The sequence below is a fragment of the Callithrix jacchus genome, chromosome 14, assembly GCF_049354715.1.
Source record: "Callithrix jacchus isolate 240 chromosome 14, calJac240_pri, whole genome shotgun sequence".
In the NCBI taxonomy this organism is placed as follows: domain Eukaryota; kingdom Metazoa; phylum Chordata; class Mammalia; order Primates; family Cebidae; genus Callithrix; species Callithrix jacchus.
In genome coordinates this window covers 94,423,499-94,448,841 of record NC_133515.1, presented here as the reverse complement: position 1 = coordinate 94,448,841, position 25,343 = coordinate 94,423,499, and the positions used below count along the sequence as shown (strand labels likewise).

The following is a 25,343-nucleotide window of genomic DNA, read 5'->3' as shown; positions in this document are numbered from 1 at the left end:
TGATTCAGCCCAATTCCCAATGACATCAAAGTGATCTACCCTAAGTATAACTGCAAACACAAAGGAAAATCCTCCCTGGAGGAAGATTCTAATATTATTTCAATAATTTTTTACATATAATGCCAGGTATTCAGTTAAAAAGAAAAAGCTTACCAAACTGTAATGGTCAATTTTACATGTCAGCTTGACTGGGCCACAGGGTGCCCAGATATTTGGTCAAACAATTTGGATGTTTGAGGGTGTTTCTGGCTGAGATTAACATTTGAATGGTACATTCAGTGAAGCATATTGCCCTCCCTAATGTGAGTGAGCCTCATCCAATCAGTTGAAGGCCTGAATAGAACCAAAAGGTTTAATAAAAGATAATTCCTTCTGCCTGATCACCTTCAAGCTGGGACTTTTTAATTTTCTGCCTTCAGACTCAAACTGAAACATCAGCTCTTCCTGGGTCTTGAGTCTGCCAGCCTTTGGACTGGAATTAACCCATCAGAAATTCTAGTTCTCAGACCTTTGGACTGAAACTAGAATTATATCATTGGCTCTCCTGGGTCTGTAGTTTGCTGACTACAGATCTTGGGATTTGTCAACCTCCATAAACACGTGAGCCAATTCCTTACAATAAACCTCTTTCTATATACATACATCCCATTGGTTCTGTTTCTCTGGCAAACCTGGACTAATACACAAACACATGGATAGACAAGATAACATGACCAAAACAAAAAAGGAAAAAGCATGAGTAGAAATGCAACCCTATGAGATTTAGATGTTGGAATTATCAGACACAATCTTTATTTATTTTCATTTTAAATATATCATCACTGAACTTTTATAAAAGTAATGGTATTTTTAAAAATTGTTGATGGTACAAAGGAGAATAAAGTCAGATAGGAGTTTAAAATCACTAAAATGTGATCAAGATATTAGATGACAAGATGGAGATTTGCAATAATTAGTAATAATAATAATAATAAAATGGAAATTTTATAGGCAAAAAATATAATAGCTAAAATTGAGGATTAACAGATGGGTTTAAAGGTGTTTATACATAGCTCAAGTAAAGATTAGTGAAGTAGAATGTAAGTCAGAAGAAATATCTACAATGAGGCAGGGAGACGAACAAGAGTTATTGTATGTAGATTATACTTCAATTAAAAGGAAAGCTGAAAAATCTAATAAGAAAAATCAAAGAAATACATACTAGCTATAATACAGGGTGGAATATAAAAGAACTATGAAAAAAAGTGTTACAAAGGAAGGACAGAGTGAAAATGACTGGGAAGAATCAGGAAAGAGTTCATACAGGAGCTTATGTTTGAGAGGATGTTCCAGAAGAACAGAAGGCATCAGTTAGGTGGTGTGGGACAAAGCAGAAAGGAAGCAGTTCAACAAAGGCACACAGATAGGAAAATATGTATCTGGACAATGAGAAATTATCATCATCAGGATGGAGCCCTATGTGCAGGGACTGTAAGGCAAACACAGAAACTACGAATGGAAGGAAACAAGGGCCTTCAGGAGAACCCCCCTGGTACCCAGATAACCAGAATATGTCCCTAAGTTTTTATGAAATCTCTTCTAAAAAAATGTCCATCAACATTAGCATAGTATTACTGACGCTCTCAGACGTTCTCCTTTGTAAGAGGGTATAAGAAGCTCCTCAGCATCTTCTTGAGGGTAGTAGATTATGAAAGAGAAAAAGGCTGAAACTCTAATGTTCAATTTGGCTTTTTGAAGCCAAATTGGGAGCTTTGAAGAAGCTCCCAATAACAGTACCATTGAGGGGAGAAATTATTTGTTGAAATGTAGTTTCTGGACAGTGTCTGCATTCATGCATGCTCCCTGTGGTCTCTACATGACTGATCCTGAAAAGTGATTTACTGTCTGGTTTCCTGGGGAGAGGTTTGCAGTATGACACTGGCTTCCATGTTTTATCTATTGATACACCTTTCTGACACCTGACAATCTTGCTTCTTCCCAAACAAATAGAATTAGTCCGAAATGGCCTGGAACGTGAGATCTCAAAGCAACCACATTTTAGTCTTGTGAAGCACCTTTCATTTAGTGCCTGCTAGGCTTTTTCCATTTCAGGGAACTTTTTGCATATTGTTCACAGATTTTCCATACAAGCAAGAAGTGAGCGTAAAACAACCTCATACATTCTGGTTAACCATATTAGAGAGCTTTTTCCTTTCTTAAAGATCACAATCATACTTCTCATCTTCAAAAACAGACCTAGAAACAAACTGCTACCTGAACTAAACAAAATCCAAAAAGAAGCAGTTTCACAGAATGTTGTTCATCCGTTTCCACTCCCCTCCCTGTTATGTCTTCTCTGATAGTTATGCTCTGTCCACTAAGGCTCTATGAGGGTGTTTTTCTATGAACAAGGCTTCAGTGTGGCCAGGTACAAGCAATACTTTTCAGAATCCACCCAACAGCAAGGGAATTCACAAAGGTATCACCTCTGCCTTAGCACTGGCCACTCTCTCATACCCCAAAGCCTCTCAATATCCTACCATTATTAACCTCTTGGTCAGATGAGATTTGAATATGGCCATACTTTCAAATAAGATCTGCTTCAACCTAGAATAGGATGAACGATGCTAATCCCAACCTGTGATTTTGTTATTACATCAAATAACAATTACCAGTCAAGCTATCAAAAGGCAAACTTATTAACAACCGAAATCATTATTTTTTTTTGAGGTGGGGAGAGAAGTACGTTAATTTAAAAAAATTGCAAGGAAGGCCAAAAGCCGAGGTAATTGAGTGGAGTAGGAAGAGTAGGTAAGATAAGGTAAGAGCAGGGAAAAGTGGCAGGGGAAAAAGCTAACTGCTACTGCTACAATGCTGATACTAACTCAGGGCCACTACTGATCTTATAGGTGGGTTTTCCTGCAGAGAAAACATAGGTTTGATATTACCATTTACTTTTCTCTTGATTTGTTATCTATTGCTATCTAATAAATTACTAAAACTTTGTAGCTTAAAATAATATAAACTTAATATTGCAGAGTTTCAGCACATCGAGAGTCCAGGCTTGGTTTAGCTGGGTTCTCTGTTTAGCATCTTACCAGGCTGCAATCAAGGTGTCAGCAAGGGCTGCAGTCTCATCTGAGGCTTGACTGGGGAAGGATACAAATCACTAAGGTTGTTGACAGGATTTAGTTCTTTGTAGCATAGGATCAAGGATATCAGTTTTTTTGTTGGATGTTGGCTGAAGGCTACTTTCAGCTTCTAGCAGCCACCTGCAATTTCTTGCCATATAGGTCCCTCAACATAGACAACCCACAATATGCTTGCTTTTAAAGCCAGCATGGGAGAGAGACTTCAGCAAGTCAGGATCTACAATCTTATGTATATAAATCACATATACATAATCACATGCTTCACCTTTATCATATTTTATTGGCTAGATGCAAGTCATAGGTCATATCCACTTATGGAGGGGATTATATGTAGAAATGAACATTAGGAGGTGAGGATCATGGGGCACCACCTACCCTACAGTCTGTCCACCACACCCCTAAGCTTTTTCCTTTCATGTACAACAATATTTTGTACAAACATTTGCGTTGTCCAATTTGAGAAATCTTCAACTACTCTGAGACCATAATAATATTCTTCAATTCTGTCTTACAGAAGCTGAATTAGTATTGCTCCTTTGGATGCATATAGCTGCTGTCTCTTGCTGCTGATCTATAGTCTCTTTCACTGTCAAACAAGACAATTGTTTCCTTAAGATCAATGAAGTGGTTAATCTATATGAACAGAAGTCGTCAGCGGCACTTATGAATCAAGTGAGACTTTTACCAGCAGAAGCTGCTGATGTAACTTTCATATAGTTTAATTTAATTAAATGAAAAAAAAAAGGATGTTTCTATGCTAGAACTTGCAAGCATTCAAAGAAAAAAAAAAAAGAGCCAGCTCTTGTTCTTGTGGCTATAAAAAAAATTACACTTAAGCTACAAGCCACAAAAGAAAAGCTAATAGGAGACAATACAATTGGCCCAGAAGTAGCAGAAGTTATATTCTATAAAAACAGTCAGCAAAGTTTTCATGCAGGAAGTGAAATATGGCTAATGACTTATTTGTTCTTTCATCTATTTATAAACTATCTTGTACCCAAAAGGACTTAAGTAGGTTAGTATTTAATATGGGCCTCGTAGGACAATTTGAGGCCTAAGAAGGACTGCACTGAACTTGACAATATATAACGCAAACATAAGTTATACCTACTGAGTACAGTGCTCACTATCTGGGTAACTGGTACACTAGAAGCCCAATCCCCGACCATTACATAATATACTTGTGTAATAAACATGCACATGTACCCTCTGAATCTAAAGTTAAATTAAATTTAAAAACAAAGATCTCTCCTGGAACAATTTTCTGCTATAAAGTAACATGACCAAATCACTTTAAAAGAAAAAAAAAAGATGACCATTAAATGACTATAATAGTGAATAAATATATGTCTTTACAGAAAATTCAAAAAGAAAAAATATTAAATCATCATCAAACTCATCACTTAAATACAATGACTAAATTTATTTTATAATTTTATTATCAAGCTTTTCCATGTGTAATTTTTATACAGTTGTATTCACATATTCTCTATGTATTCTGACATTTTTATATTCTATAATTTGTATTACATTGGAACAGAACACATTGTAATTATAGAATTACATTCTACAATTATGTATTACATTGTCTTTTGAAAACATAACTTTAATGGCTAGACATCCATACTTGCCTTTAAGGTTAGACATTAGAATATTTCCAATTTTTTGTTATAATAGTATTTTTGCACATGATTTTCTCTACCTTTGACTGTTTTCTTAATATAAATTCCAAAGAAAAGAATTAATAGGTTCAAAAGGTATGAATACTTTTTTAATGGAAACTTTTTTTTCTGATAACACATGGTCATTATAAAGAAAAGGAGAAACAATATAGAGTTTTCACTCCAACACAAGCTTTACCCTTCACCACCACACAGAAAACTACTATAAGCCACCTGGTATTTACCTGTTCAAACTTTCTAAAAATGTATATAAGTATACAAATACACAACACAAATTTTCTTCTTGGTTAACCTAAAGTTTATGTTTCCTATGTAATTTTAGATTATGCAATAGTAATAGTTAATTTTGATAACTGTTGAGGTTCATTCATCAAATGAACATTAGCAAATAGTACTATACTCAACATAAACAGACATCATTAAGTATATTACTATATGCTAATTCATTAAACACTGTATCATACATTGTGGTAGGCACACACTTTTTGATAAACTAGCTAGTTCTTCAGTGAATTATCTGTTCACATCCTTTGCATCTTTGAGAACTTGCTGTCCTTTTTATGAATTTCTACAAATTATTTATAGTAATTAACCTAAGCTAAAATAATTAGCTAAAGGTCCACATACCACAGACTAGCAACTTCCATCACCACGGTAATATTCTCCAACAACTACTTCAGTGCCTCAAGACACAACAATACAGACCTTGGAGTTTGCTGAACTGCAGAATACTACTGCAAAGCATCAGATCAAGAATGTACACACCAAAGAATATGGCTTAAATCAGCTTCCACTGACAGATCTGATACCTTGCTGCTTATATCTTAGAACTTAAAAGATTTCAAAGAAATATATAGTCCCATTCTAGTTTTAACCCTGATAATTCAGGGAAATGAGAAAATACATCTTGATACAAGCTGATATCAGCATCTTCACTCAAGGGAGTCTCTGTGCTAATAGACAACATCATAGGTGCAAAGAGCTAGAACACATTAATATAGAAGACCTTTCCTTCAGAGAATTTGATTCGTATTCCTCCTGCTTCCAAGGGATATGAGAAGACAGAGCGGGCATCACAGAAAGACCAAGAACAGATTTAATTGTCCAGAGCATTTCAATGTGTTCTGTTCCAAGCTTTTGGAAAGCTTAGGTAGGTGGTTCTCAAACTTAAGCATGTATCAGAATCACCTGCAGTGCTAGTTAAGTGCTGGTTGGTAAGCCCCACCACTCGGGGTGTGGAGAGGGACAAGAATTTGCATTTCTAACAAGATCACAAGTGATGTTGATACTACTTTGAGGCATGCTGGCTTATTCAAATTAGTGCCTAGTGTATTTTACTTACAACTACAGTACTCCTGGGCCAAGAAGAGGTAGTGATAAAATGTATTGGGCGGCAAATACATGGCTTTCTCTGTCCAGCAGTCACTTAACTTCATTTGCCCTACCTGTCACTTTAAACGCATCTCACTAATTCCCAAGCTACTGGACATCTGAGAGGATGGGGGAACTTTTTAACATCTGACAGTATATCATGGGTACACAAATATTAAAATGGCTCAATATTTAAATCTGAAAAGTGTTCTGGAATTCTCAGATGAAATGCATTAGATAAAGCAGTAAGTATTAACATGCATGAAGAATGCTCTATTATAAAGTCCTGTTTTCACTTTCTTGCAGCTTTCCAAAAAATTAGCCCTTTGTGGTGAAATTTTCCATGCTTGGTTTCAGCCCAAAGGTGATTTTTTTCTTTCTTTGCGAAGTTTCAGAAAAACATATTAAGTCGTTTTTGAGTTATGAAAAGATGAAAAAAGCCCACACAATTTTTCCACTTTGAAAGCAATTTCAGGATTTAAAAAAATAAGCAGATAACTAAAAATGGCTGAAGTTGAAAAGTTGAAACTGTCCATGTGTCTAGTTTTTATTAGCAAGGTTTCTCCTGGGTAATTCAGAAAAGATAATGTGTGTGTGCGCACACATGTACAGATACATATATATTTAAATAAATGCATAAGTGACTGGAAAAAAAGCATTTCATCATATACAATACAAACTTTTCTTAGGGTAAGAGATCAACTGTTTTCTGAAATGGAATATCTTTCACAAATCAGAGTAGTTGCTGATTGTCTAAGCCTGTGTTTTTCACACAGCAGGATTTATTAATGGGTCACATAGAGGTAATTGCCAAACTGCTATGCATTGTGTTTGCAGAATACTTCAATTTCCTTCATACTCCTTCTGTCCCCAGCTGAATTCTAGGACTCTGATTTACTATCTCTTCAGTTTCATTTTTGCCCTTGGTCCAGGCCTTAACAGCTCCCTTTATCTCCTATGCTCCAGAACACTCACATATGCTGTCATTTCTCTCTTCTCTCCGAACTCCTCGCAATGCATTCACCTGCTTCTTACTAAAGCACTCCTGGTGTATTTGAAGAACTCAAATATTAAAAACAGGCCAGGCACGGGCTCAGGCCTGTAATTCCAGCACTTTGGGAGGTCAAAGGGGGCAGATCACCTGAGGTCAGGAGTTCGAGACCACTGTGGCTTACTCGGTGAAACCCCGTTTCTACTAAAAATACAAAAAAATTAGCCAGGCAGGGTGGTGCGCACCTGTAATCCCAGCTACTTGGGAGGTTGAGCCAGGAGAATCTCTTGAACCCAGGTGGTGAAGGTTGCAGTGGGCTGAGATTGCGCCATTGTACTCCAGCTTGGGCAACGAGAGCAAAACTCCAACTCAAAAAAAAAAAAAGCAAAAATAGAAATTTTAAGTTTAGGCCAAATAGTTTGGTGGTTTGTAAAAGCAACTTACTCTGACCATTTGTAATCATCACCTCTCTAATTAACTCACCTAGAAAACAGGTAAACGGGAAATTAGAAAACAGAATACAAAGTCCCTGCTCTGCTACTTTCTACTAGTTGACATATGAGTTGGACACATGACTCCTTGGCACTTCAGTCTCATCTTTAACATGAAAAAAATCAGATTGTTAAAACAACTCGTTTCATGTGAACATGTGTGTAAATTTCAAATCAATGTTAGGTAATATTCACTGTTAGTAATGACAATAACATCAATTTTAAAAATTGAGCTAGACTTTTTCTAGATGGAAAACGAGAACCAAATATGTAATATACATTCCCCCTTACACCCCAGGAAAAAGGGAAACCACTATGCAAAGATACAAATATTAAGAAAAATTCAATTTTCCAAGTTTTCAAGTATGTAGACTTAAAAGACCAATGGAAGGAAACCTGTTCCAAGAAAAGTTCCTATGTCTTTCATCTTCAACATCTGTGCTTGGGCTGTTCCCCTCAGCATAAGTTAAATTCTCCCCCAATTATAGGGAAAAAAAGTTCCCTTGACCAGCTTCTTCCTTAAATTATCCTGTGTTTTTCTCCCCTTCACTGGCCAATGGAATCACTATCCATTTATCACCTAACTTCCTGCAACCCTCTTGTCCTATTATTTCACTAAAAAGTCTGTCTTCCAGGTCATCAAGGACTTTTTACTCTAGAAGCCTGAAGCCGTCAACATGTGTTACACTCAACCCTGTACCTTGTTTAAATTATCTACTGCTATATAACATAACATCTCTAGACTTACGATTTAAAATCACAATGATTATCCTTTCTCACAATTCTGTGGGTCAGGTACTCGAGTAGGGCTTAGTTGGATGGTACTTTTGCTCCACGTGCTGTGGGCTGGGGTCACTCACTTGGCTGCATTCAGTGGTGGATGGGCTGGGCTGAGATGGGCTGGAAGGCGCAAGAAGGTTTGACTCAGGCCTGGTGCCTCATGATCCTCCATAGCTAGCTTGGGCTTTCTCTCAGCCTCGTGGTCTCAGGGCAGTTGGCCTTCTTACATGGTAGCTGGCTTCTGAGGAAGGAAACAGAAGCTCCCAGTCCTCTTAAGGCCTGGACTTGAAGGTACCAGAAAGAAGTACCCACTGTATCTTATTGGTAAAAGCAAGTCACATGCTTGGCCTAAATTTAAAGGGAAAGGGAAACAGGCTTCATCTCTTAAGAGAGGAATGACAAAAAAAAAAAAAAAAATCTGTGACCATCTTTAATCCTCCATATATCTACCCCTTTCTTGACATTCTTGCTCTGTTCTTAGCTGCTGTGGTGTACTGTAGTCCAGATGAATGCTTTTCAAACTTTTTTTAACCTTGACTCACAGAGAGATGTACATTTGACATTGTAATCTAAGTTATCAACACACACTCATAAAAAGTGAAAAGTTTCATAATGCCTTTACTACAATATATTTTTATTCTATTCTATTTTCCTCTATTTTATTATACGTTGTTTAAAAACACTGTTTTATTGGTCACAAACATATGCTTTCATTCTCTGGGGAGAACTGTACTTCACAGCCTCACAGATGGCTGACTTGGTCATATGATCTGCTCTGTCAAACAAAATTTGAGGAGTGACAATCATCACTTCCAGGAAGAGGTTTTAAAATGCAGGTGTGATTCACTATTCCCTTTAGATCCTCTGCCACGGGACTTGACTATTCCAGATAGACACTACTCCATCAATCTGGATTCTGGAGAAAGCCTGCATAGAGATCTTCATAGGGGCAGCCTACCCTCAGAGGATTTGCATCATGAACAAGGAACAAATCTTTGTTGTTAAAAGCCACAACTTTGTTGTGTTATTATAGTGCAGTCCACTCTGTCTTGACTGATCCATTGGTTGCAACCCACTGAAGTGATTTGGGGATCCACGAACAGATTACAGCCAATAGTTTAGAAAATTATTATACCTTCTGCCTCTTTCTGACTTCCTCCTCCTCCTTCTCCTCCTCTTCCTGATGGCAGCGGCCCCATTTCCCTGAGGGAGCTTACTGCAACGCCCGCTTTGGAGACCAGCCAGTGGTGCAGGGTCCCTGTGCCTTGGGATGAGGCTCTGCACAGGGCCACCCGGGGCTCTGTCCCCAGGGTCTGCCCTGCATCAGGGTGACCACCAGGCCTGACACTCCTGATGGCCAGGCCAGGGCCTGCAATCCACTCCTGGAGGTGTGCATTTGGTAGGGCCACAATCTGGGCAAGGGGGAGCTCCTAGCTGCCCCTGAATGCCAGGGCCATTGGGGGAGCTTGTGATGTTGCCCTTGTCCTGACACTGGCCTAGGCCCAGCGAGGACCTGGAGCCCCTGCCCCAGGCTATGAGCAGGTGCAGCTGGGCTTCATGCTCCACAAAGCCACTAGAGCCAGGAGCAGGCAGAAGCCCAAGTCAGGGCTTTGGACCCAAGACTCTCTGTCCTCCCCTTGCCTTTAAAGGCTTGGAGAAGCCTGCTCCTGCCTGGCCTCTCCCTGCTCCTGGTACCTGCTCTGATTTTGGAGTAGAGTTGAGGTCGAGCCTGGGCACTGTCATAGCCCAACCAGGTGTGTGCACACTTGAGGCAGCAATAACATGCCAGCTCCCTGCTACCTCAGCCCTCTCTGGACTTCAGGTACTGATAAGCATGTGGGGGAGGTCAAGGGAGGGTGCTGAGAGTAGCTCAGCACTGGCCTGCAGATGCCTGCTGGTATGAGCAACCTGGGCACCAGGGATGCTGGCAGGAGGCAGATGGGCTATTGGGCAGAAGGGGAAGCATCCCTGACGAAGCACTACCTTCAGGCCACAGAGGGCCTGAAGGCAAGGGGGCAGGCTGCTAGTCCCATGTACCAGGATGGGGGACTTGTGGTGCTCTTTCTGGACCCACTCATGGCTGCCCATGGATGAATTAATGGTCACTTCCTTCCCTCTGAGGCCCATCAAAGACCTGGGCTCAGCCAGAGCAGAGCAGAGGACAGAGAGACAAAGGGACGACCTGCTGCAGAACGGAGCTACAATCTCTGCCAAGAGAGGCAGAGAAAGGGAAAACCTACCTGTAGAGAGGAGCCACCTATTCTAGTTCTTTGCCAAGAGCTGCAGGATGGGATGACCAGCCTCAGAGAGGAGCTGCTGTCTCTGCTGAGAGCTAAATACTTGTCAGGCTGAACAGCTGCAGAGAGCAGCTACCCTCTCTGCTCGGAGCTGACCACTCATTGGGACACCCTGGCTAGAGAGGAGCTGTCCACTGCAAGTCTTCTCTGAGCTGTTCTATTGCTTAATTAAAGCTCCTCTATGTCTTGCTCACCCTCCACTTGTCTTCATACCTTATTCTTCCTGGTCACAGGACAAGAACGCAGGACTTGACAAATGGTGAGGCTAAAAGAGTTTCTGTTACACAAACAGGACTGAAACATGCCCACTGCTTGCCATGTTGCGGGTGAAGAGAAGGAGAGAAAAGCTGCAGCTCTTCAGGAAGCCCAGACTTGGGAGTTTCCCTAGCCACAGCTGTGACTCCCTCTTTGGGGCCCTGTGGTTCCTGGCATCTCTAAGCTTCTGGGTGCCGCCGCATTCCCTAGTGCCAGCTGGGGAAGCTGCCTGCGGTGCGCCTGGTCCAGCCACAGCCTTGCAGAAAGCTGGTACCTATGCTGGCACCTGGAGTTGCCTGCCTCACAGCAGCATATCTGACTGTGCAGTGGTCAGACCTCACGCTCGCTCATATGCAACCCATCACTCCACGCCCAACCCTAGTCTCCCTTGGAGGCATGGGATCCAGGTCATCAGCATGAGCTGAGTGTAGCCTGTCAGGCAGAGTGGGGTCAATGAGCCCAGTGGGCCCAAGCAAAACTCAGGCAAAGGTACCACCAGCCACAGGTTTCCAGCAGAAAAGCAACACTTCAACGATCCTGTAACACCCCTTTATGGCAAATAAAGTAATAATCTCAATATACATCTATGACCTCTCTCTTTTCTCAACAATATCCCTGGGCAACTTTATCCCTTACACTGTCTTTATTATTTCTTGCTTGGACTAGTAAACTTTCCTGTCACCTAGATGTTCACTTTTCATACAGCACTTTTTCTCTCTCCCTCTCATTTTCCTTTTCTTGGAGAGATTCATTTATCTGATGCATGACTGCTATCATCAGAGATCCTTCATGGCTTTCTGCTGTCCAGAAAATGACTCCACACTCCCTAGCCCAGCTTGTCATCTATCTCTATTGACCTGGAATCTCACGTCTTGACTGATCCCTCCAGGCACACTCTGCTGCAACCCAGTCCCACACCTACTGCCCTCTCTCTGTGCCCAGTGATAAAAACTCTTTCTCTTCATGCTGTCCCCTTGCTTAGAGTGCACAGTAACCACCCCCCGTCATGCCACCATATCAAATCCTCTACTTCCAGACACAACTCCTTCAGTGGCCCTGAAGCTCTTCCAGGAAGCTTTTTCTGAGCTTCCAAGGTAGAAGACACCTCTCTCCACAAAATATTCAGAGCCTTAGAGTACTGCCTCATTTTGCATTTCATGTCTTGTCACTTAATCGAGGGACAGGACTCTGACAAAATTTACTATGACAAATGAGTTATTTCCTATTCTTCTCCCCCCCTCTAGATTATCTCAACTGTTGAACACAGTGAGTGACATTATATGAATACTTCTTACAAGCATGTCTAACTTTGACAGCAGACATGAAGTTTCAGCAGAACAGTGTAAGTAAACTACAGTCTCAATAATCTCATTGTTAGAGAACATTGAAGCTATTTTTCCCTAGTATGGATAAGGTATATTCCTGAATCAACATATACATGATTAACATGCTATTCTAATTCTTTTAGTAAAGTTTTGAAAGATTCTCAGCTGTAGTTGCATTTGAGTCTCTAAAATTTTGAGTTTTAAAGTGCCCTAAAGCATCCTTTTTGAGGATCTCAAAAGAAGTAAGAGAAAAAAGGCTATGAGTGATAACAATACCCACACGTTTAATGCTGTCAATTTTACTCATTTATCTTTATTTAGGACCTGTTCATTCATATTGAAAAAGATGATAATGTGGTTATCAGTTTTCTCTGCCCATAGCAAATCAGTAGCAATAAATTAGAAGTAGGGAAAAGAAGGGGTACTTAACACTGAGAGGGGAGATAGAAAAACTAAAATAGACACACAGGAACCATTTTTTTTAATGAAGAAACATGATCACTTAAGACATTTCAGGATACAGGCACATTCCTTTTCATTACATTTTATTCTGGCACAACACTATTCAAATAATGGTGTTATTACCACTGCCCTGAAATAACTACAGAAAAATTCCTCCATAGTCAATTCGTATTGCTGAAGAAGGCAGATAAACAAATAATATATTTTAGACAAATTTTTATCCGGTTGGAAAAAACAGGTCCTTAAAGGAGTGACTTTATAAGTATTCTGGAAATTTCATTCAGAGAGAAGACATTTTTGCCAACCACACAAAGAAAACATGAAGGCCAAATAATTTAAAAAATTAAGTTTATGAAGGATCTGATATGCCTGGAAGAGGAGGGCATGTTATCATTAAAGGTTATATAAATTATTGGAGGAGAATTAAAGTTATATTACTTGAAGTTCACCCCAAGACTCAGTGCAGAATCACTGAACTGAACTTTATGGAAAAGATTTACTGGCAAAATCAGGTGACACATTTTTAACATATAGAGGGTTGATGATAAGAGAAAGAAGATTCTAGATAGTGGGGATAAGATGACTACTTTTCTCCCTCTGTATTAGTCTCCCTTCACGCCAACATACAACCCTGAAATTGTTAGAGCTTTCAGGGGTTTCGTATCCTGAAGCACCAACACAATGAGCCACACAAACCTAGCAGTTAGATGCACTGCAGGACACGCAGACTGCGATCATCCACAGGCTGAAGGAGCCATCGATACCCATCGATACCTTCTGAGATTCTTTTTATACTCACAGCTAATACCAGTATACCCCACCCCAGATTCAGAACCAAGGCTGAATCCTGGCAAGAGACCTTTCTCTCACTTTCCATTGATAAAATGAAAGATGGGGTCAGATTGTCTCTAAAGCCTATCTCAGTTCTAAGATCCTATAACTCTAAAAACAATTATGTTTATTATTATAAGTCATGATAGTTATTATTTAACAGTCTTCCAATTACCTATTTGCTCAAGTTTCTCCTTAAATTCCCTATATTGAGCATTACTTTCAAAATATATGAAGAATATCTCTAATTCTATGTATGGAATTTGTTTAGATAAATAATTTTAAATATCAGATTTTTTTTAAATGGACATTTTTTTAGTATATTAAAATACAGGTCAGACAACATATCTGACATATACAATAAGTGTCTTAAAATTATTTAAGACCAAGTTGTCTATAATTAGTTATGAAAATATTGTAAAGAGCTGAACCAAAATAAAACTAAATAAACCAGCTAGCTACTAAACTACACATATGTCCTCAAAATCTTACGAGTCAAATATTCCAGTAAAAATAACAGAAGAGATGGAAACACAAGTTTCTTATTATCACACTTCATATGTTATAAAACATAATAGCTAACTTATTTTTGGCAAAATGATTAAGGATTGTAACATTCTGGCTTACACAAACTTATTTGTCAAATGCATCTTAAATGGAGCATGTCATGCTAACTTCAGGCATGCAGGCACTCTGGTGTCTTAGCACAGCCCAGAGACACTGAAATTTCGACACTTTGGCTGGGATCACACCACTAATATTCACTGACCCAGGTGTTTAATGAGGGCTGGGGATGGGGTGGGGAATTTCAACAATGTAGTTAATTGAAACCAGATAATGCTTCTGAATAATAATTTAAAAATCATGCAGATGTTCACTGCTCCCACCATCCCCCAAAATAAGTGACCTTTTGGACAATTTATTGCACACATTATTTTCTAGCCTACACCCTTTTTAAGAAGATAAAACACAGCTTCACATGTCTTTCTGAAAACTCTATAATCAGTTTCAGTTACGTCTCCACAAATAAAGTAGGTTAAGCTCATGTTCCATCTTTGTTTCTCCTTTTCACCACTGTTCCTGCAAGAGCAAGGACACCTGAAGGCAGGACAATAATTAGAAAGTTATGACGCTGAAAAAGCTGTAAGAAAGCACATTAACCTTGGGATGCATTCTACTTCTTTCCCAAAAGACATTGTGAATATGAGCCCAAAAGAGAGAAGGGTTCAAGACAACGTGTTGAACAATCATTTTCAAATACACAAAAGAGAAACTACACATCACATGCAGAGTAGATCTGGAGCAAATGCAAAAACCAAAACAGATCTGTGATTAATACTAGCCTGGGAGAAGCTCAGAAATGAGCGTGTTCTTCTCTATGCTTACAGAATAGTAATGCTATTATTTCAAATATGTAAGTATCCTTTTTAATGTTTTTAAAGCATTTAGGACACCTGGAACAACTAACAACAAATAATTATATTTCATGTCAGTTTGCTACATTTTTCTTTGACAGGACCAAGTGAAAATAAATGCAGTACTTTCATTTCTGTACATCCCATGCCCATGTGCTTGACTGCACAACACACAGTGAAATTCTAATTTTAGAGTGGTGGGGTATGCAGCTCTGACACAGCTCCCAATGCCCTTTACTTCCTAGTATTCATGCCCTTGTGTAATTCTCTTCTCTTGAGTGCGGGCTGGACCTGGTGACTTGATTCAAACAAGAATACAGGAAATGTGATGGGATGTCACTTTGTAACTGGATTACAGCCTGTGACTTTCATCTGCTAGAAGGCTGTCTCCTTGGATCTTCTTCCAGGCTTGCTCTAAGAAAGCAAGCTAGACAGATTGACATGTTAAGGAAGGTGGCCTCTACCCAACTGCCACCACTGAATGATGACCCTCTGTCCAACAACTCTCAAGCAACAGGATCCTGCCAGTCGCCACAGGAGTGAGCCTGGATGCAGATCTGTCTCAACTAAAGCCTTCAGATAAGATTGCAGTCCTGGAAGACATGTTGGTTAAAATCTTGGGAGAGTCCCTGAAGCAGAGAACCCAGCTGAGCTGTGGCCAGACTTCTGACCAGAAACTATGAGTGAAGAAATGTGTATGGCTTTACACTGCTAAGTTTTGGGGCAATTTGATACACAGCAGTAGCTACCTAATATGGTAGTTAACCTAATGACTGAGACAATGACTGTAGAGTTATTCCCTAATAATAATAATAATAATAATAATAGCTAATACTTATTTGGAACTTTAAAGTTCCAGATGTCATACTTAATACTTTACATAATTCTTTACAAAAATCCTTTGAAGAACATATTATTATCTCCATTTTACAAATGAGGAAACTGAGGTTGAGACTCAAAACTGAGGTGGAGACTCAATAATTTGTCTAAGATCAGACAAGACTAAAAAAAAAAAATGACAATAAATACTGGAACCTAGGTGTCCTGGTTCTAGTGCCAGAACTCACAGCAACTGCAGAAGTGGAACCACTAAGAGGCAGGGCTGCTGGACACCATAAAGATGGCAACCACATGACACAGTAATAGAGGAGGCTTCAAAGGCACAAAAGAGATTAGAAGCTGTGGAAAAGGCTAAAAGCAAAAATAAAGCCTGCATTCTAATTAAGATATCTTATTTAGGGAAGAAATCCAACAGAGTAGACGATAATACAGTGAATGGAATACAACCTTGAATGTATTGAATTCACACTTAGAAATGAAAAATATGTTTTCTTATACCCAATAAAAGAAAATTTAAAACCTCCATTTGGTATTAAAAACCACAGCAAGGGAAGCTATAGTTGTACATTTCCCAAGGACAATTATGAGTAAGAAGCAAGCAGGTCAAGCTGGCGAGAAAAGGAGCGAACACTTAGTGAGCTGTGAGACCCCCCTGAAGGTCTTTTATCCCATGGAGTGAGAAACAGTCAAAATCCTAGCACAAAGCAGCCACAAAGGGATCATGTCCTATCTTGGCTTCAGATTACTGGGTTTAACAGCACTCCATGCTCCCACACCACCTGAACTTAAACAGGGCAGCAGGTATCACATCTATTGGTTAGACTGTCTCCTCAGACTCCATGCTCTCCTATTTCAAAGACTCTCTTACTGGCTGGGATGTCCTCAAAACATAGCACAGGATCTGACACCTGCAAAGGGCTTAATATACTTTTGTTGAATAGAGAAATGAATTATCTTGTGAACTGCATCCATTCAGTAAGTTATTTCAATGGTATATGTTAGTGAAAGTACAAGTTTTTGTTTTGCTTTATATCTCTTATAGTTCAGTTGCTTTCCTGGGCACTTTAAATAGGTCTTTGTGTCTCTAGTGCCTCACTCAGCATCTGGCACAGAGTGGTACCCAATAAATATTTGTGAGTATTTGTGAATGTGTGTCTCAAAAAGGCTTCCAAGATACAGAACAGATAAGGACCTGGATTTATGACTTAATAAAGACGTAGTGTTCCATAAAGACAGCTGTTTGTCTATCAGTGATGATGATGACACATTTCTTCCTTCTGAGAGAAGGCAAGAATATTTATAAAACACCCTCCCATAAAAGACAGATTCTTGTTTAGGTCTTACCTAGTGACTATTCCTAAATATTTCTTGATAAAAAACAGCAAGTAATATGTAACTTAAGAACTCCAGATAACCCTAGAATGAAAAACATTCTTTCAGAAGCTTCCTGTCTCCCCAGGCATTATTCTTGGAAACATTATGAACAGATATTCACATAAGCCCATGGTAATATGGAGATAAGAGTAAAGGCAGCAACCAAATATCCCTCTCCCTATTTTATTCATCAACTAAACCAGAGACAAAAGAGCACAGGAAAGGTGAGGAGGATTTGTGCAGCCACACAGTCAAGCACCCACAGTTACCTCTGGAGGCCTACTTACTGGGAGATCAGGGACTCGCTTCAGCATCTGAAGAGTGAAATAGCTGCCTATTGAATGGCCAATGAGCACAAGCTTCATGTCCTTTGGCACATGAGTTCTCAGGAAAGCTAGTTTGTGCTCTATTTGTCCATTCAGGCCATAGATGTCCTTAATTTCTTGAGCATTTGAATCTGTAAGAAAAAACATGAGAATGTTTTCATTCAGTAAGTAATCACTGAAAAAATATCAAGAAAAAGATAATAATTATAAAAGTCGTTTATATTAAAACTGGCACACTGTAGGCTTTTGATATATTTATCAAAAGCCTACAGTGTGCCAGTTATAATATTAGACACTCATATTAACCAATTTTCACAACAATCTGGGAAGAAACATTATCACCTACGTGTGATAGGTAAAAATCTCAATGCTCATAGATAATAGTTGACAGATTAGCAGTCACAAACTTATTAAGTGGGAGAGGTGAGATTCAAATTCAGGTCTCCAAATCCTCAAAGTCCATGAACTTTCAATGATTCCATGTATTACTGTTAGCTTAGGCCAGTGATTCTCAAACTTGAGCATGCATAAGAATTCCTTGAAGGCTTGTGAAAACAGATTGCTGGGCTCTACACCCTAGAGTTTCTGTTTCAGTAGGTCTAGGTTGGGGCCTGAGAGGTTGCATTTCCAAGTTTCCAGGAGATATTGATGCACTGGTCCCAGCAACACACATTGAGAACCAGATGCTTAGGCGAACTTATATTATTAATAGACAACTAAAAAAGTCCATGACATGGCTTAATTATTTGAGATAATCTTTGTTTATTTGTTTAAAGAACCCAGACTGAAAAACTTAAGTAGAAATGTTCAAAACTGTATCTTTTAAACAACCAACACACTCCTGACCTGAAATATCCTCCCTTCCTGTCACAAATGAACTGCTTTTCTAGATTCTTCAAGATCTAATTAAAACTTTACCTAGCTAATCCTCAAAAAAATTAATGAGATTTTTGTGCCTAAACAGTACCTGATTCTTTTATTATAGCACTTTATTAAACTTGTATATTGTCTGTTTGTATGTTTATTTCCTCTCTTAGGCTGTGAGTTCCTTGAAGGCAAGGTCCATCCATCTTTTCACCTGTGTCCTGTGACTAGTAGACAGCAAATGTTATTGCTGAATGAAAAGTGGAACTGACTAGATGGTCTCTGAGGATGCTCGCTGCTCTGATAATCTATGAGGGTAGAAAATTTGAATAGTTTTTCCCTATGAACATATACACAACCATTGACAGGGTATAATATTTCAAAATATCACAAGACAGTCAACTGCTTCCTAAAATTTGAATGACTGAACATTGAATTTCTTGCTCTCACGACTTGCAAGGCATTGATGGGAATTATAATCAGTATGGCTCATTCAAAAGGCACCCCAAACTCTGAAAAACTACTCTTCCGTTTCGTTTGTACATGGTTTTGGTTTTTTTTTTTTTTTTTTTTGCTCATCTCCCCTTTTGGTCTGAGTCCTATTCATCCTACAAACTTGAAACAAGCATTATCTCCTTTGAGAGACCTTTTTATAATTCATTACATGAGGAGTAAAGTAGCTCTTCTTTCAGTTTCCACAACATCCCTGTTTATTTATCTCACTATACTACTCCTAATTCACTCCTAGTTTACAATTCAGGTCTTGCTTACCAGTGCTCCCTGAAGTCCGAAGTCCAGCATACAGTTATTGAAAGCGTTCTATTGACTCAATGAGGCTTACTTCCCTATTTGCACAGTACTATTAATCTCCCAGGAAAACATGTTCTGCTCTCACTCTTTTTCTCCATTTAACAAGAAAGTTCAGCATGAAACAGAATGAGAAGAGAGAGAATCTGGAACCTGACTTGGGTAGGACTTCTAATGGCTCCAAATCCACCTTTTTATGCATAAAATATTATACTTAAGTTTGAATAGTTTATACCCTGCTTCTCTAATCACTCTACCCAAAAGTTATATCATTCTTCGATATGAAAAAAACACAATAATATTAATATTTGCATCCAAGTTATTTTCAAAATATGCAGCATTTGGAAATGTCTAAGTCTTCCTTTTGTTGGGACAGTAGGTGCAGTACAAAGAACGCAGGCTCTGGAGATGAGATAAATCTGGGTTTAAATCTCAGGTCAGAATCTCCCTAACTGTGTGACTTGAGCAAATCCTTTAACCTAGGCTTCAGTTTCCTCATACACAAATAGAGATAATAATGGCTTCTGTTTAAATATCTGGCATAAACAGATAAATAAAAGCTGTGACTGCCATCATTTCAATTCCTGTTATTTAAGTCCTCCTCCAAATATATGCCAAGAACATTTACATGGTTAGAGCAAAGAGAAAGAAAATGAGCTAAATATTCTAAAAATTCATTGACACCATAAATGAGGTCCTAAAACATTATATTTCAGATAAACTTTAAAGGACATTATAAATCAGAATATTTCAGAGGTAGATCTGGTTTTAACTTTGGGAACTACTCAGTAGCTTTCCAAGAACACACTACTTGTTAGTGTTTGCAGAAGTGGTAAGAGTAATGGGGAAAGTACTTTCTAAAAATAAACAATGATAGAAAATTTAAACATGCTATCTTTTTAAATTTATTTTTTATCTTATATATTTATTTTTTGAGACAGAGTCTCATCTGTTGCCGAGGTTGGAGTACAGTGGCACAATTTCGGCTCACTGCAACCTCCACCTCCTGGGTTCAAGCAATTTTCATGCCTCAGACTCCCAAGTAGCTGGGATTACAGGCGTACACACCAGGTCCAGTGAATTTTTGTAGAGACAGGGTTTCACCATGTTGGCCAGGCTGGTCTCAAATTCCTGACGTCAGGTGATCCACCTGCCTCGGCTTCCCAAAGTGCTGGGATTATAGGCGTGATTCACCACTCCCAGACTATCTTTTTAAATTTTACTAGTAAATAAAATTCTAGATATTATTTTACTAGCAAAAAATGAAAAGTTAAAAGAACATATACATGAATATATATTTTCATTCCTGTTATTTTAATAGTAACGTATTATGAAAAAATGCTAGTAATTATTAATTTACTCTTCATAAAATGTAGAAAAAATACATTCAATTGTATCAAAACCAGAAGAATGCTAATATGGAAATCATTTGTACCATTCTTTCTATAAGGAAAATATACTCCAAGTTATAATCAATGAAGCACATTTGCAGCATAATCTCTTTCTAAATTGAGAACTACCCGAATTGGTGATTTACAATCCAATTCAATCCACCATATCATTAACAACAAATAGTCCTAAGAATCGTACTGAGAATTTCCTCTTGGAACCTGAGCCTATTTCTCAGACCCATCTCTATTAGATATCACGTCACAGCTCATCTATCAGTTCTAGAGTTTATTTCAAAAGATACACACAACTTGCCCTGAAATAGTAGAGAAATTAATATCAGTATTTCACATTACTTTTTGCCTAATCGTTCAAATTTGCTGATCCAGTTGTTAAACTTATTAAGCAGTTATTAAAATTGCTTTCAGTTTTTAATTCCCTTACAGCCTCAGAACACAGATAAATCTGATGATGATTATTTTCTTCATTTTACACGAACTAAATTGACTAGTCTAACAGAAAACAGTGACTAGTTGGCCCTTGGTATTATTGAAAGCACAGAAATAAATAAAATATACTACCTTTGCCTTTGAGGAGATCATAATCTACTAAGAGGAAACACACATAGATAAAAACACAATTATTAAATGCTAAAGTTAAGTATCTCAAGCATTTGCTTGAGGAAAGAACAGAGTTTATTAGATCACAATACAAGGGTAATGACCCTTAGATTCATAAAAAGTACTGCACCTTTTCCCATTCTACCAAAGATAAATAACTAGAAGATATTCTATACTACATGCACATTACTATAAATGTATATATGTTTATGTATCTGAATCCAAGCAAAACAGTTTAAATTTATCTATTTAACTACAATTCCTATATATAAATGGCTATATACTGACTATAAATGCATATTTTCAACTGTTTATTTTCATACAAGCAGTATTTATAGGTCATCTCTGACCACAGAGCAGACAAGACTGGAGATTGGCACTACATATGCCTTTGGTACGACTGAGTCTGCAGACAGTAACTACTTCTTACACCCGAATTTGCTCAGCTACTAAACTCTTCCATCTTGCCCCCATCATTACTCCAAAGCTGCATCTTAATAACTTCAACTTACATGTAAAAAAATCAAAGACTAAACATAGTATTTCATATTTTAAAGAATTCATTGATCAAGATGAAACTACAGTTTCCTAGTGAAGCATGTTCTCATTCTAAGGTGGGAGTTGAACATTGAGAATACACGGACACAGAGAGGGTAACACTACACACCAGGGCATTGGGGGGTGGGGGTGAGGGAAGGGAACTAGAGAACGACCGGTCAATAGGTGCAGCAAACCACCATGGCACATGTATACCTATGTAACGAACCTGCACATGCTGCACATTTATCCTTTTTTTTTTTTTTAGAAGAAATTAAAAAAAGAAAATACAGTTTCCTCCTTAGGAATTTTTTTTAAATACACAAAAAAATTATATGCTATTCACCGTATATATACATGTATATAAATATATATAACTAAAAATATAAAAAGAGACATGAAGCACTTACTCTAAATTCATGATAGAATCAGAGATGGGATACAAAGAACAAAACTTTTTCTATATTGTTTTATTTCACTTATTTTGTTAACAAAAACATTTATGTAATTATGGCAATGTTAACTGTCAATTGTGAGTAATAGAATCTTTGACTGTTACATAACTGTGTTTTTCTATGGTTTTAAAATTTTTTTTAAATAAATTAACAGAAGCCCCCAAGGATTTTCTGGGTTCTTACTAAATATCAGTGAATTGGCTCAGGGAGAACTGTGGTCCCTAATTCTGTATGCTTACCTAGTTCATCGATCCAAAACGCCTTCCTTTCACATCTGTCCCAAGGTTACTAAGCTAAAGTGAGAATACACGCTCATTGATTGCCAGCTCCCTCCCTAAGTATTCTGTAAGCTCCTTGTAACTAAACTCTGCTACAACTCTGTTAGCTCTAAAAGTATGCATCAGAGTGAGGGGGATGGGAGATAATCATTCTATTTAACCCTGCTATCTTGTTTAGAAAACAAATTTTAAAATTTGTAAACATATGCCCCAAGCATATGTCTTATAAAATAATTTTTAATTATTGTTCTCCAACAGATGTAAAAACCACAGTCATCAAATTATGCTTCCCACTTGACTAAAACCAATTATCTGCTAAGGACCTCAACCTACAGTCCTTAGCAGGAAACAGGAGAGAGATTCAGCAAGGAGAACATAATGTTATAGACTTAGCAAAAAACAAAAGCAAAAAGCATAAAACGTGTGCTACTTTTTATTATAAAGTGTTACTTTGGTTACTTGGAAAAAGCAATGAGTTCTGTGGCTACTCTTGGTTATAGGGAGTAGTGGAGCATAAGGTTAAAAAGGAAGGCTGAGTCTAGATGAAGTCTAATGAAAGCTAGAAATCATGGTTTCATTTTAGCAGATAAAAAGATTACCTAAAAGAGTTACACAATCTTGCAACTAATGATGAATTTGAGTCATGTTTATCCAAAGAAACAATAAACTACTCTCACTGTGGTGCCCCAAATAGAACTTCACACCAAGGAGTTGCCACTCGGTTCTGTGATCAGTGAGAAGATACCTACAGACTGCCAAGAGAGGAGCGCACAGTCTGGTCTGTGTTATGGACGTTAACTGCAATGCTCACTCTCCCTACTTCTTCTGTCTGCCCTGGGACTCTAACAATTTGCTTCATTCCTAACTTCTTCTCTTGCTCTGCACTTTGCTTTTTTGCTTTTCTGACCACAGATTTACTTGCTTTCATTTCTAGGGATGGTGAGCCCTGAGACCTGATTGGTTGTTTCAGCTTTGGGCTCATCTAGTCATCCTATCTTACCTCCGTGTTGCCCTGTCACTCCCAGTCCTGGCAAGAGAGAAAGCTCCACTGAGTTTTCTCTATTTCTTTCTATTTGGGGGACTGCAGTGAGAGTAGTTTATTGTTTCTTTGGATAAGCATGACTCAAATTCTTCATTGGTTGCAAGATTGTGTATCATTTTTAGGTAATGTTTATAGCTGCTAAAACAAAACCACCATGATGTCTAGCTTTCATTTAATACTTTCTAAACAAATGACTTGAAATAGTTGATAATGAATTTCCCATCATTTATGCTGACTCTATAGCAAATCAAATCCAGAAAACAGTTTATACTCCTAACTCCTCAAATTTTCTTTTCACACTTTTTCCCCCCCTTGAATCATCCCCTTCTGACATTGATGAACATCTGTTCTTCCAATTGTATTCAACTTATGATTGTGATAATGTGGTCTATTAGAACATTATTTCCAACTGTTCATAATTTTAACATGTGCTAATATGAAGTAAAACATACTTTCAACATTTGATGTGTGGTGGTTATACCTATGCCCTTTTTCTCAATGACATATTTCTCACACCATTTTTTGCATGCCAGAAAACCAGTACCTTAGGACAATCTTGGACAGTGAATAATGTATCCATGCTGCCTTTCCAAAGCAACATCAGCATATATTTGCAAACATAACCTCCAGTGTGTACAAAAGATGAGAACAGAACTATTCTAGTTAAATGGGGGGCTGGTAAGGCCCAGAGCCCTACTTAGCCTTCACAGAACTTTTGAGCTACTCAGAATATAGAAAGTCACAAACCTAAAAGGTGGAGATTGGCAAGCAATTCTAACTCTTTGGATACCCTCGTACCCTCGTGACAGGACACTTAATAACCTAGTAGGTGGTCAATAAGTCTTTGATGATAATGAGTTGCTCTTTCACCCTCTCCAGAAACCACAGCTTCCTTTGGCCCTATGGTGGCCCTCTGGGCTAATGCCTCTAGATGGCACTGTTCTCATTAGGTAGCAAAGAACCTAGGCTCTAATTACTGAGTTATTAGCCCAATAGTACACAAGCTGGCCCGATAGAGATAAACACAGTCAAAGTAAAGTTATAAATAATAAGATGTCAATTTAAAGTAAGAATTTACAGTGTTTTCTAAAAATTCAGGCACATGACAGATATTTTCTACTGGTTTTCCTCATTAGTGTTTCTTGGTGAAGATCTAGGGCAGCGGTTCTGAAAATGTGGTCCCAGGACTAGCAGCATCAGTATTACCTGGGAACTTATTAGAAATGCAAATTCTCAGGTCCCACCCCAGATCTACTGAATCAATGATTCAGAGGCTAGCCACCTGTGTTTTAATAAACGCTCCAGGTGATTCTGATGCATGCCAAAAAACACCGCATCAAGGGTGATACTTTGAGTCTGTTTTCAACTTCCAAAGTTACCGTTCACATTTTGTTCAAATGTTTGCTTCTGTCTTTAGTATGACCTAAGATAGCTCACTTAATCATGACCATATCCTTTTAATGTGATGCTGAATTCAGTTTGCTAGTATTCTGTTGAAAATGTTTGCATGTAAGTCCCTCAAGGATATTGATCTATACTTTTCTTGTTTTGTCCTTATTCAGTTTTGGTGGTTTAATTTCTTTAACAGATATACTCTATTTAGAGTATCTGTTTTTCCTTGTGTGAGTTTTGAGAGCTTGTATCTTTCAATAAATTGGTCCATTTTATCTAAGTTTATTGTCCTTTTATTATCTATGGAATCAGCAGCAATGAATCTTCTTTTCTTTCTGAATACTTATAATTTCTGTCTTCTCTTTTTTCCCCATTGGTTAGCCTGGCT

General features: G+C 38.2%; 1 protein-coding gene across 8 annotated transcripts in view; it reads right to left on the bottom strand.

Moving 5' to 3' along the window:
- The window catches only part of LDAH (lipid droplet associated hydrolase), a 154,846-nt gene that overhangs the window by 92,718 nt on the left and 36,785 nt on the right, over positions 1-25,343 (bottom strand). For 7 of the 8 annotated variants that reach the window (XM_035273111.2, XM_035273110.3, XM_035273107.3 and 4 more), the window contains exon 4: positions 17,533-17,702. In XM_035273111.2, the coding sequence (XP_035129002.1) occupies positions 17,533-17,702 (170 nt within the window). Of the gene's footprint in view, positions 1-12,783; positions 14,715-17,532; positions 17,703-25,343 lie in introns of those variants that run through there. The other variant, XM_035273114.3, reaches the window with a different exon arrangement.